The sequence below is a fragment of the Nerophis lumbriciformis genome, linkage group LG38, assembly GCF_033978685.3.
Source record: "Nerophis lumbriciformis linkage group LG38, RoL_Nlum_v2.1, whole genome shotgun sequence".
Taxonomy (NCBI): domain Eukaryota; kingdom Metazoa; phylum Chordata; class Actinopteri; order Syngnathiformes; family Syngnathidae; genus Nerophis; species Nerophis lumbriciformis.
In genome coordinates, this window is record NC_084585.2 from 20,183,122 (window position 1) to 20,197,471 (window position 14,350).

The 14,350-nt window shown below is 42.9% G+C and overlaps 1 protein-coding gene across 1 annotated transcript; it reads left to right on the forward strand.

The window, feature by feature from the left end:
• Nucleotides 1–10,219: 10,219 nt before the first annotated feature.
• Nucleotides 10,220–13,789, forward strand: med20 (mediator complex subunit 20). The gene is made up of 4 exons (XM_061932668.2): nt 10,220–10,365; nt 10,573–10,718; nt 13,135–13,388; nt 13,452–13,789. Exons 1-4 carry the CDS (start codon nt 10,352–10,354, stop codon nt 13,671–13,673), a joined length of 636 nt encoding a protein of 211 aa, XP_061788652.1. The 5' UTR covers nt 10,220–10,351; the 3' UTR covers nt 13,674–13,789.
• The last annotated feature ends 561 nt before the right edge of the window (nt 13,790–14,350 follow it).

The following is a 14,350-nucleotide window of genomic DNA, read 5'->3' on the forward strand; positions in this document are numbered from 1 at the left end:
TTTATACGTATATATATAAGTTGATGTTAGACAATTCACTTCCATAAAAATGTCACCTTAAGAAGAACTTTAGCCGTTTGCAGGAAAATGGAGTTGAGATGATCAGACTAATGGTAGGGTCGACACCAGACAAAAAGGGATTCGAGTAGGAGTGAAGAAAGTATGGAGGATATTGGAATAGCTCATCGAGCAGCATAAGTGAGAAAGACAGAGTGGTGCAAAATAAAACTGATGGGGAGAAAGAATTCAAAATAATTCTAAAGTGGAGCAGGGGTGCAGGAAAAATGTGTAAATTGTGGTGGAGCACACAGTGTTGGCCACAGAGACTGAGAAGCAAGAAAAAAGGCAACTGAAATACAGTAAATAAGAACTGGGGGGAAATATGCAGAGGCATATATATACAGTACAGGCCAAAAGTTTGGACACACCTTATCATTCAATGCGTTTTCTTTATTTTCATGACTATTTACATTGTACATTGTCACTGAAGGCATCAAAACGATGAATGAACACATGTGGAGTTATGTACTTAACAAAAAAAGGTGAAATAACTGAAAACATGTTTTATATTCTAGTTTCTTCAAAATAGCCACCCTTTGCTCTAATTACTTTTTCGCACACTCTTGGAATTCTCTCGATGAGCTTCAAGAGGTAGTCACCTGAAATTGTTTTCACTTCACAGGTGTGCTTGAAGCTCATCTTGAGAATGCCATGAGTGTGCAAAGCAGTAATCAGAGCAAAGGGTGGCTTTTTTGAAGAAACTAGAATACAAAACATGTTTTACAGTTATTTTACTTTTTTTTTGTTAAGTACATACAGTAACTCCACATGTGTTCATTCAAAGTTTTGATGCGTGTGACAATCTACAATGTAAATAGTCATGAAAATAAAGAAAACGCACTGAATGAGGAGAAGGTGTACTATATATATATATATATATATATATATATATATATATATATATATCCATTAATTTTCTACCGCTTGTCCCTCTCAGGGTCGCGGGGGGGCTCGAGCCAATACCAGCTGTCCAGGGTGTACCCTGCCCACCGCCCGAGTGCCGCTGGTATTAGCTCCAGCCACCCCCGCGACCCCAAAAGGGACAAGCTGTAGAAAATGGATGGATGGATGGATATGAACATAATTATTTTGAAATGATGTATAATGGCATACAAGTTTAAATTGTAAGTTATTAGTAAAAGATAATTCACATCCAAAGGATGGCGGTAATAAACTAATTCTGTTTGCAGCCGATGTGAAGCAACAAAGAAGAAGAAGAAGAAGAAGAAGAATTTTACCCATAGGAATTGGGTTTTAAAATATCTGTAGCTAAATCCAAGTATGTTGTGTTTGGGTATAAAAAGTCAGCAATATCAAAATCAGATCTTAGTTTGTATAAAAAAAATCAATATAAAGGGTCAAAACTCTTACATTTCTTAGTGTAGTGTTTGAAGAGAAAATGACTTGGAGGAAGCATATAAAGAAAATGATGGCCAAGTGTGAAAATTGCATTAACATATTGTGGTGTCTTGTGGGTACAGATTGGGGCGCTAACAAGGAAACATTAATGAGTAAATATAAAGCAGCAATTAGATCCAATATAAACTACGGTTGCATTATATATGGGGCTGCTGCCCGCTCCATCCTCAAACAATACAGGCACCATAAAGACTAAAGCACTTTGGGTATGCACATGGGCGTTCAGAACTACTCCTCATCAAGCACTTTTGGTAGAAACAGGTGAAACTTCTTTAGAAGTGACACAGAGCAAACTGGCGCTGACCTACTGGGCTGCATTGCAGGGCTGGGGGTCCTTAATCCACACTGAGAGGATGATGGGAGAGCACTGGGAACTACAGGAGACTTGCAGTAGATTTTATGCACTCAGGAAGGAACAGAGCAGTGGAGATAGGATTATGTGATTTGCAGTTGGGCCCCGTGGTGCGTTGGTCACCTGTTCCTCCATAGATCCTGTCAGAGCCAGATGTGGATCTCTCAATACTAGAATTAGTGAAAAGTATTGATGCAGGTAATTTTGCAGAAGTAACATTGAAACATTTAAAGAACAAATGGCCAGATTAGGCAGCACGGTGGAACAGGGGTTAGTGCATGTGCCTCACGATACGACGGTCCTGAGTAGTCCTGAGTTCAATCCCGGGCTCAGGATCTTTCTGTGTGGAGTTTGCATGTTCTCCCCGTGACTGCGTGGGTTCCCTCTGGGTACTCCGGCTTCCTCCCACCTCCAAAAACATGCACCTGGGGATAGGTTGATTGGCAACACTAAATTGGCCCTAGTGTGTGAATGTGAGTGTGAATGTTGTCTGTCTATCTGTGTTGGCCCTGCGATAATAATAATAATAATACATTTTACTTATAAGGCGCCTTTCTGGGCACTCAAGGACACCGTACAAAATCAAAACAATAAAATCAAATTGGATAAAAACAACAACAACAACAACAACAAAGATAGAGAAGATAAGATGATTACAATGAATAAGCAGTCAGGAATAGATGTGTTTTGGGTCTTGATTTGAAGAGGGATATTGAGTCCAAGTTATGAAGGTCTGGTGGTAAAGAGTTGAAGTGAAGTGAATTATATTTATATAGCACTTTCTCTAGTGACTCAAAGCGCTTTACATAGTGAAACCCAATATCTAAGTTACATTTAAACCAGTGTGGGTGGCACTGGGAGCAGGTGGGTTAAGTGTCTTACCCAAGGACACAACGGCAGTGACTAGGATGGCAGAAGCGGGGATCGAACCTGCAACCCTCAAGTTGCTGGCACGGCCACTCTACCAACTGAGGTATACCGCCCCAAAGATGTTCCAAAGATGTGGGGCAGAGCGGCTGAAAGCTCGGGCACCCATGGTGGACAGTTTAAATAAGGGGACAGTGAGATGGATGGATGAAGAAGATCTTAGGGAACGTGAGGCCGTGGCGACATGGAGCAGGTCAGAGAGATATGACGGAGAGAGGTTATGGATGGCTTTGAAAGTGAGGAGAATTATTTTAAAGTAGATACGATGTTTGATGGGTAGCCAGTGGAGTTGCTGCAGAACAGGGGTGATGTGCTGGATTGAAGGGGTTCTGGTGATTATCCGGGCTGCAGAGTTCTGGAGAAGGTGAAGTTTGTGAAGTGACTTGTGAGGGAGACCAAACAGGAGAGAGTTGCAGTAGTCCAGGCGAGAGGTGACCAGGCTATGGACTAGTATGGCAGCAGTATGTGGGGTAACGGATGGGCGAAGATGATTCATGTTTCGTAGATTGAAGTAAGCAGAATGGGTAATGTTGTTTATGTGGGTTTGAAAGGAGAGTGTGCTGTCGAGGATGACACCCAGACTCTTGACTTGGGAGGCAGGTGAGACCAAGGAATTGCCGAGAGTAACGGACAAGCTGTTGGTTTTGGCGAGAATTGTTTTTGTACCGACAAGTAAGATTTCGGTTTTATTACTATTGAGTTGAAGGAAATTGGATGAGAACCACTGCTTGAGTTAACTGAGGCAGTCTGTAAGGGAGGAAGGAGGAAGAGAGGCAGTTGGTTTGGTTGAGATGTAGAGCAGGGTGTCATCCGCATACAGTGAAAATGTATTTTAAATTTACGGAAAATATTGCCAAGGGGAAGAATGTAAATGATAAAAAGCAGGGGACCAAGAACAGAGCCCTGGGGAACACCAGAGGAAACGGGAGACGGAGGGGATTTGAATGAACGGAGTTGAACAAACTGAGTGCGGTCGGAGAGATATGATCTAAACCAGTGAAGGGGTGTGCTTATGATGCCAATACTGTGCAATCTATGTAGGAGGACAGTGTGTGAAATGGTGTCAAAGGCTGCAGTGAGATCTAAGAGGATTAGGATAGTGAGAAGACCAGAATCAGCGGCCAGGAGGAGATCGTTTGTGATTTTTACCAGTGCTGTTTCAGTGCTGTGCAGGGGGCGGAAAGCCAGACTGTAATTGTTCATATAGGTTATTTAACTGTAGGTGGAAGTGAAGTTGGGAGGAGACAGTTTTTTCAAGAATTTTTGAGATGAATGGCAGATTTGAAATTGGGCGAAGATTATTAAAATTATTTGGATCTGAGCCTGGTTTTTTCAAAATTGGTGCGATGAGGTGGCGACTTGTCCAGGATGTACCCCGCCTTCCGCCCGAATGCAGCTGAGATAGGCTCCAGCCCCCCCCCCCCCCCCCCCCCGCGACCCCAAAAGGACAAGCGGTAGAAAATGGATGGATGGATGGCCAGATTACATGCAGATATACAGGTTCCAAAAATATGACTAATGGAAAGGCAGCAATAGGGGTGAGCATCCCATAGTTGCAAATGCAAACCAGCTTGTGGTTATTTTATGGACACTTGGGTTGGTGGAGGAGGTTACGCTACAGAGGGCAGTTATATGTTCCGATTCAGCAGCAGTACTGATGACACTGAAGGGTGGGTAAGAATGAGGCAAGAAATTATTTAATTAGTGAAGCAATGATAAGACTTGGAAGAATGCAGAGATTGGGGTGCACTGTTGGGACGTGGGTGCCAGCACATGTGGGAGTACAGGGAAATGGGAAGGCCGACTACAGAACAAAAATGCACTAAACAGAATGAAATATGAATAAAAGTACACTATGGAAGGGTGGAGTGGGAAAGCTTAATACAACAAGAAAAAAGACAGAATGGTGTGGAGTGGGAACAGGGGAGTAAGGAAAGTTTTATTTTTCATTACAATAAAACACACAACGTTTTAAAATGGGAAGGAGGTACACTGTGGTGTATGCAAGACTGAAGATAAATAAAGGATTGGTAATGATTGGTAAGCACACTGATGGGAAATGCACATGTGGAGAGGAAAAAAGGATCACCCATATCCTCAAAGAATGCAATAAGCACAATGAAAAGAGAACCATAACACACGCAAAACTGTCAGAAATTGGCAAGCAAGGACAATTGACTTAAAAGCATATCAAACTGGGAACACCAAGTAGTGGCAAAAGCTGTTCCGAAATTACCGCAAAAGACTGGACTATACTAAAGCAGTGTTTTTCAACCACTGTGCCGTGGCACACTAGTGTACTGTGAGATATTGTTTGGTGCAATTTCACCTAATTGGTCGGAAAAATATTTTTTGCAAACCAATTATTATAATCCGCAAACAATGTGCCGTTGTAGAGTGTCGGTGCTGTCTGGAGATCAGCAGAGTAACCATGTAATACTCTTCCGTACCGGTAGGTGGCAGCATTGATTGATTGATTGAAACTTTTATTTGTAGATTGCACAGTACAGTGCATATTCCGTACAATTGACCACTAAATAATCAATCAATCAATCAATCAATGTTTATTTATATAGCCCTAAATCACAAGTGTCTCAAAGGGCTGCACAAGCCACAACGACATCCTCGGTACAAAGCCCACATAAGGGCAAGGAAAAACTCACCCCAGTGGGATGTCGATGTGAATGACTATGAGAAACCTTGGAGAGGACCGCATATGTGGGTAACCCCCCCCCACCCCCCACCCCACCCCACCTCTAGGGGAGACCGAAAGCAATGGATGTCGAGTGGGTCTGACATAATATTGTGAGAGTCCAGTCCATAGTGGATCCAACATAATAGTAAGAGTCCAGTCCATAGTGGGGCCAGCAGGACACCATCCCGAGCGGGTCAGCAGCGCAGAGATGTTCCCAGCCGATGCACAGGCGAGCGGTCCACCCCGAGTCCCGACTCTGGACAGCCAGCACTTCATCCATGGCCACGGGACCTGTGCCCCCCACCCCCTCCACAGGAAGAGGGGAGCAGAGGAGAAAAGAAAAGAAACGGCAGATCAACTGGTCTAACAGGGGGACTATTTAAAGGCTAGAGTATACAAATGAGTTTTAAGATGGGACTTAAATGCTTCTACTGAGGTAGCATCTCTAATTGTTACCGGGAGGGCATTCCATAGTACTGGAGCCCGAATAGAAAACGCTCTATAGCCCGCAGACTTTTTTTGGGCTCTGGGAATCACTAATAAGCCGGAGTTCTTTGAACGCAGATTTCTTGCCGGGACATATGGTACAATGCAATCGACAAGATAGGACGGAGCTAGACCGTGTAGTATTTTATACGTAAGTAGTAAAACCTTAAAGTCACATCTTAAGTGCACAGGAAGCCAGTGCAGGTGAGCCAGAATAGGCGTAATATGATCAAACTTTCTTGTTCTTGTCAAAAGTCTAGCAGCCGCATTTTGTACCAATTGTAGTCTTTTAATGCTAGACATAGGGAGACCCGAAAATAATACGTTACAGTAGTCGAGACGAGACGTAACGAACGCATGAATAATGATCTCAGCGTCGCTAGTGGATAAAATAGAACAAATTTTAGCGATATTACGGAGATGAAAGAAGGCCGTTTTAGTAACACTCTTAATGTGTGATTCAAACGAGAGAGTCGGGTCGAAGATAATACCCAGATTCTTTACTGATTCGCCTTGTGTAATTGTTTGGTTGTCAAATGTTAAGGTGGTATTATTAAATAAATGTCGGTGTTTAGCAGGACCGATAATCAGCATTTCCGTTTTCTTGGCGTTGAGTTGCAAGAAGTTAGCGGACATCCATTGTTTAATTTCATTAAGACACGCCTCCAGCTGACTACAATCCGGCGTGTTGGTCAGCTTTAGGGGCATGTAGAGTTGGGTGTCATCAGCATAACAATGAAAGCTAACACCGTATTTGCGTATGATGTCGCCTAGCGGCAGCATGTAAATACTAAAGAGTGCAGGGCCAAGAACCGAACCCTGAGGAACTCCGCACGTTACCTTAACATAGTCCGAGGTCACATTATTATGGGAGACGCACTGCATCCTGTCAGTAAGATAAGAGTTAAACCACGACAAAGCTAAGTCTGACATACCAATACGTGTTTTGATACGCTCTAATAAAATATTATGATCGACGGTATCGAAAGCAGCGCTATTTGCGTTCCAACTTTCTACATGATAATTTATGAGCTCTGGTTTCTTCTGTAAACCATGGGGTGCGCCTTTTAGGGGCCCTTTTTTGTTTTAGCGGTGCTATACTATCAATGGTTTTGCGCAGGGCATTGTCAAAGTTGTTAGTTAGGTTATCAATAGAGCCGACATAATTTGGGAATGGTGCCATTACCGAAGGCAGTAGGTCAGCAAGAGTCATCGTTGTGGCAGCATTAATGTTGCGGCTGCTATAGCAGTTATTATTATTATTAGTTTGTTGACAATGAGTCAGAACTTCGAATTTTATAAGGTAATGATCGGACATTACTTTAGTATACGGGAGTACCATAACTTTGGAGGTGGTGACACCCCTGACCAGCACTAGATCTATCGTATTACCGTTGCGATGCGTAGGTTCATTTATTATTTGTGTAAGACCACAGCTATCAATTATAGTCTGGAGCGCCACGCACTGAGGGTCCGATGGGGTATTCATATGGATATTAAAGTCCCCCATTATGATTATATTGTCTGCGTGCGTCACTAGATCAGCAACGAACTCTGAGAATTCATTGATAAAGTCCGAGTAGGGCCCTGGGGGGCGGTAGATAACAGCCATATCGAGAGGCAGCGGTGCGACAGACCTCATAGTAAGCACCTCAAACGATTTGTATTTATTATTTAGGTTAGGGGTAAGGTTAAAGTTTTCATTGTATATTAGTGCGACCCCCCCACCCCTTTTAAGGGGACGGGCAATATGCGCATTCGTATAGTTAGGAGGAGATGCCTCATTTAGCGCAAAAAAATCGTCTGGTTTGAGCCAGGTTTCGCTAAGACCAATGACGTTAAGATTGTTGTCTCTAATGACCTCATTAACTAATAACGTTTTGGGAGACAATGATCTTATGTTTAAAAAGCCCATATTATAAGTATTGGGCTGTTTTGACGAGTTTTTGTTTAAATTATCCGTAGTAGCAATATTAATAATGTTGCGTTTATTATACGTAGTGCACTTTAAATAGTTTCGACCATATCTAGGAATTGATACGACGGGAATTTTCAGATTGTTTGCTTGATGCTGCGATCGACTGAACGCATCATGATTTGCCACCTCAGTAGAATGCATATCTACCCCTGACACATTCACAACAGAAAACACATTATGTGAATTGTGTGTTATTCTAAGAAAATTGCTATGCGTACAGGAATTATCCAGCCTGGCGCTGGCTAGTTCTAGCTTAACTGACTCCTCACCCGGACTAGCAGGCTCTGTAATTGCCTGTGACCGGGCTTGCTCTAGTGTAGTTAGTCAAATGTGACTTAAACAGTAGTCTATGTTTTTAGACAGGATGATGGCGCCTTCCTGGTTAGGGTGAAGGCCGTCTCTCATCAGCAAGCCTGGTTTGCCCCTGAAAGAGGGCCAATTATCAATAAACGTTAGTCCCTGTTGTCTACAGAAGCTAGCCAGCCACTTGTTAAGCGAGACTAATCTGCTATATCTCTCATCATTGCCTCTCGCAGGCAGGGGGCCAGAGACAATTACTCGATGCCTGGACATCTTTCTAGCGAGATCACAAGTCCTGGCTACGTTTCTCTTTGTAATCTCTGACTGTCTCATTCTAGTGTCATTGGAGCCAACGTGTACAACTATATTCGCATAACTAGTGGTGCGATTAGCCTGTCGTACGTGTTTACTAGGCCTGTTGCGAGTTAGCTCCCTAAGATTAGCCTCAATGTCAGGTGCTCTGGCCCCAGGGATGCACTTAATTGTGGCTGGTTTGCTAAGCTTTATGTTTCGGGTGATGGAGTCCCCTATGACTAAGGTGTGGTGCCCGGTAGACTGGGGTGTAGGACTAGCTAAAGAGCTAAATCTATTATGCGTCTCAACCGGTACACCGTAGCTTGTAGGCCGCTTAGGACTGCTACAGGCTGGGCTAGTTAGCTCGCTACAGCTAACGCTAGCAGATGTGTCCGCAACATCTAAAGTTACGAGATTACTCTGCTCTAACTGGCGGACACGGCCCTCTAGCAGAGCCAGCCTCTCCGTGAGTAAGGTGCAAGACGCGCAGGAAGCCATACTCACGGTGTTTTCTGTCACCGAGTGAAGTTCCTGCTGTCTTCCGAGAAGTCCTGGTCACGGTGTGCAGGAGTAGATTCCTTCTGACCAGCGCCGCCTTTCTCCGCGCTAGCTTCGTTAGCTTAGCAGCTATCTGCTAGCTAGCTGCGTGAGGGGTGATGAGACAGAGATCGGGTGATTTGCAAGTTAAAAAGTACTACTAAATATGTTGAGAAAGTAATAAAGAAAGCTGCAGAACAATTAAAAGCACACAAATAGAACGATACTTAGCTTTTTCGAAACAGCGAGCAGTCAGCGAGCAGTCACGCACGGTGACTGCTCGTTTAAGTCAGGGTCCAGGTTAATCAGTAAAAGCTAGCAGGTAGATCATAAGCCTACTTTAGGACAAGATGATTAATGATGGTTATGGTTTGAAGTCATGTCGAACAATTGCGTCAGGTATTTGATGAGAACGACTTTAGAGATAGGGTGAGAAGCTCTGTCATCCGGGAGGAACTCAGAGTAAAGCCGCTGCTCCTCCACATCGAGAGGAGCCAGATGAGGTGGTTCGGGCATCTGCTAAGGATGCCACTCGAACGCCTCCCTAGGGAGGTGTTTAGGGCACATCCGACCGACAGGAGGCCACGGGGAAGACCCAGGACACGTTGGGAAGACTATGTCTCCAGGCTGGCCTGGGAACGCCTCGGGATCTCCCGGGAGGAGCTGGACGAAGTGGCTGGGGAGAGGGAAGTCTGCTTAGGCTGCTGCCCTCGCGACCCAACCTTGGATAAGCGGAGGAAAATGGATGGATGGATGGGTGGACTTTATATTGTCAATATAGGCTATTGAGTTTCGTTTTTAACATTTTCTGCTGGTGGTGTCTGTCATGTATTGGTTACTAGGGTGACAGGACAATACCGGAACCATTGTAAGGGGAACTTAAGGGCGGGGGACACAGGATATGATGGCATGTGTTGTGTGTTGGACACCTGGAAGTGGAAAACGTAAGAGTGGTAATAAAAGGCAGAAGAAGACAATAAGCTTTCTTTTGGTGTATTATTAAGCTTAGATTGCTAATAAGTGAACTAATAAGTGACAAGTTTGGCACACAACAATGGCGACGAGGATGGATAGTGTCCCCCTGGATTTTTTCAATGAAAAAAATGTGCCTTGGCTCAAAAAAGTTTGAAAAACACTGTACTGTAGGACCTGAGGTCATGAAGGAAATTAAATACGGACCAGTAGATGGCAGCAATGCGCCTAAGATGCGTTCCGTCTGTTGGAAAGTAAAAAGAAGAAGAAAAACGCCACCCGGAAGTGTTCACCCAATGACAAAACGAGTGGCTGAAAGCAAATATCAATAATGGGAGTCACTTGGTGAGATTCTATATTATATATATTTTTTAATTCAATGTTCTCTTATTATTTCTCTTGCTTTATAGCGCTCCTTCGTAAATTGCCACGAAGCATGAAATGACTTTGTTGCACAGCATCGCTTTGTTCTATTCACCAACGCTACTTATTATCAGGTTTAACTATCTGGCGGGTGATTTTAAAGGAACAATGTGCATTGTCTTCACGCAGTGTGTGTCAAGTGCCAGTGGCAGACGGGAAGAGTGTGCAACAGACTGTGGACATGGTGCACAAGAAACTGGAGCAATTGGGAGCTGTGAAGCAGGGCAGCTTCTGTGTAGACTGTGAGACATACCATGCAACTGGAAGTGTCAGTGGTAATACTAAACATTGTGTTGTTGTTTTTTCAATGTACTGTCACATTTGTCTACAGCCCTCACATTTCAGTAAGCAGGTTATGATTTATCCAAGTAGTCAGTGTACAGCTTGTAGCAAAGTCATATAGATGTAATATTCGCTTACATTTTAACACAGCCATTATTATGTAAATAGCTGGTAACAAAAGTGACACTTTATAGTGAAAAATATGTTAAAATTTCATATGTACTTTGCATTGGTTTATGCATGTAAAACCAATTATTCTTTATAAAATGCGTTTTGTGTTCATATATTTAAGATTACTGGAAGGTCCATCCATCCATCCATCCATTTACTACCGCTTGTCCCTCTCTGGGAACTCAGATTAATAGAATTTACATAATTTCTTGTGGAAAAAATGCTTTGGTAGGTAGGTAGGTCTTTATTGTCCTTGCACAAGTACAATGAAACTTTGTTTTCAACACAAACCCGTTCAAGATTAGACAAACAGTGTACAGGGTTACAGAACAGGAACGCTGATGGGTCGCTAAAAGGCGCCCCGTTAAAGATGGGAAAAAGGTAAACGCTGGGGAGGATGAATAAAAAAAATACTATCTAGGCTGGGCTCCTAAGGGGGCTCAGTCTGGAGTGGTAAAAAAAACTCCATAACAAAGCACATGTACATATCACAACATACAAATTGAGACTTGCAACAGAGGGGAAGGAGTGGGGGCTACGGTAACAGGCTGCAGCTCTTTAGGTGCTGCCCATCCGTCCATCACCCCTAAGGGATTCGCGTCAAGGGCGTTGGATGGGGGCAGGGGTATGTGTGTGGCGTGTATTTTTTGTGGATGCATGTGTATGTGTAAGCCTGCCGCGTGTCTCTGTTCCGCGGCCTTGGTGTTCTTGTCAGTCAGTCCAAAGTCAACAACAGCAGGTGTGTGTCCATGAGAGACAAGATGGGAGTTTGTTGTGTCCTCGCCGCACTGTCCTTCAGGAGAGTCTAGAAGCCAGGGAAACAATCCAAGTTAGAATGTTTTGTATGCGAGTGAAAACAAAATTTGCTTTTCATTCTAAATTGTCTATGACTGGTCCTCAAATTCATCCTGCAGGTGTTATCCAAATCACAAGATGTCCACAGTTCTGCCCGCATCCTCCAATCATTTGTGGCAGCTTTCGGGCACTTTAGAGAATGCCAGCAACTTCCAATTTGTCGACAAACAAGAGCAACGCTTACTCCAATCAGCAGATGTCCTGTTGTCATAATTCCGAATAGGTGGATATCTTCACGTCCTCGACTGAAAGGGTCGCCAGGCACGCGGCACTTCTTCTCCCAAGAGTCCATCGTGTGTCCAGCAACAACCGCTCCGTCGATACAAGCAGGTTACCCCAAACCCAAGATCTTGTCAATTTTGTTGAGGCCAGTTAAATAGTTCCAATGTTTAGATTTGGAGAGCAGTGCAAAAAGAGGCAACAAGAAAGTTAAGACAAGACAGGACAAAGAAGCAAGCAGGAGAGGAAAAGGGAGTGTTCGCCCTCGATGAGTGCCAGTGAGTACAGTGGTTTCAGTATGATTCAGTCTGTATTGAAACCTTTTAGAAATGATTACTTTCAAAACAGTGGTACATCAACTTAAGAGTGTTTTGCGATAAGAGCTGTCTCTTGACTAATTGTTATGCTTCAAGCAAAACAATTTAGCTACAAATCTCAACGCCATTCACTGGCTTACTCACTAGCATTAACTTAGAACTTTGTTTTTCTAACCATGGGGTGGCCAAGCGGTAGAAAATGGATGAATGGATGCATTGGAAGGAAGGAAGTCAGTGTTAGGACAGTGCTGAGAAGAAGTGGATGATATTCATTGAATTAAAGAAATCCTCAATACAGAGGGGTGTAGCAAGCGGACTTGGTGAAGTAGTTTGAGCGTATCACTGCAAGTATGCGCCATACTGTAGCAGAAAAAGTCAATAGTGCTGTTCAAGAATGATAAAATCATATACAAATATGGACATTCATCTATAAAAATATAGAGAAACTGCTGGTGGTGTGTTTGACAGCAGCAACTGGAAGGAGATACCGTAGAAGTCTGCTCTCCAGGGTAAATGCTATATATCATTATGACATTACTTCATAAAACTCCTGTAGTTGTTGTTTTTCTTTTTAAAATGCATGTTAGAAGTGTTGTGTTTTGGGAAGGTCAAGCACCATTTAAATTGATTTCAATTAATTTCAATGGATGACGTTGACCTGCGATACTAGTGTTTTGAATTAGGAGCTCTGGTACAGAACTAATTGAGCTAATGAGTTGAGGTACTACTATTACCACTATAATAATAATGTAATACAACGCTTGCTGGAATGTGAGGAGTGGACTCACTTTTATGAGATACTGTTTCTAATGTATGCAGTAAGAGTCAGTGTTTGTGTTTCATCCAGGTCAGCCCTCCAAGCTCTTATACGTGATGCACAACTCTGAAACTCCTCTGAGCTGCCTGGCTCTGTTCGAGAACAGTCCCTGCCTTGTAGCTGACGGCAACTTTGATGTTCTCATGGTGAAGCTGAAGAGCCACTTCCAGAATGCAAAGGGCCACAAAGTGGAGTGTCGGGGATCCCGATTCCGCTACTGTGACTTCTTAATCAAAGTTGGTACAGTGACCATGAGCTCCAGTGCCAGAGGGATATCAGTAGAGGTATGGGGAGTATGAACATTCTGACCCCAGCTTGGTGTGACTGTATCCACTCTTATTTTTCAGGTTGAGTATTGTCCTTGTGTGGTTCCCGGGGACTGCTGGAATCTTATGAAAGAGTTCATGCAGTCTTTTCTGGGCCCGAGTGTGCCAGAGCTGCCGTCTGTGTTTGCTACCAAGCCCGAAGGCATTTTCGCAGCGTCTGACTGTGTTGACACCATGACTCAGTACCTGGAGTTGTTCAACAAACTTCGTAAGCTGCAAATTCAAAGCAGTAGTGTGCGTTGAATTGTTAGCATAAAGTCAAATCTTTTTTTTATTTTTTATATTGCTATTCATTTACTTTAAATAATTGTTTTGTTTCATATAATGTGCTTTGGATTAAAAAATAATACTTGTATAAATGTGTCTTTATAACTTTCACACATAAGGCTACTAAATCATGTATCTACATTATTCAGAAAACATATGTTTCAGCAATATGGTGTTAATTTTTTTTATTTATTACCATTTAACTCTTGTCTTAATCCTACAACTAACTTCTAGTTATTGAGGTTTAGTATTTGGGAGCACCAAATATCCATCCATCCATTTTCTACCGCTTGTCCCTCTCAGGGTCACTGGGAGTGCTGGAGCCTTTCCCAGCTGCACTTGGGCGAAAGGCGGCGTACACGCATATATTATTTTAATGAAATTATTGACATAAATAGACACTAATTGTACAAATGTATTGTATTTGTATTGTAATTCATATAAAATGTTCCTTAGCTATTTCCTTACCTCATACACTTCAAGTATAAGCTACATACATAACTGTAAAGAGTTAGAAGAAGTAGCAAAAAAAAAAACTACAGGACTGTACGCTTAGATTTTTCACTAGTAGCACCGGTGCTACTAATTGAAAAAAAAGTAGCACAGAAATGCTTTGGGAGCACAGACATTTTTTTGTAGCAATATGAAATGTC

Coding starts and splice junctions, on each gene's coding strand:
- med20 (XM_061932668.2), top strand. Junction 10,719..13,134: donor TGCAACTGGAAGTGTCAGTG/GTAATACTAAAC, acceptor TGTTTCATCCAG/GTCAGCCCTCCAAGCTCTTA. Junction 13,389..13,451: donor CCAGAGGGATATCAGTAGAG/GTATGGGGAGTA, acceptor CTTATTTTTCAG/GTTGAGTATTGTCCTTGTGT.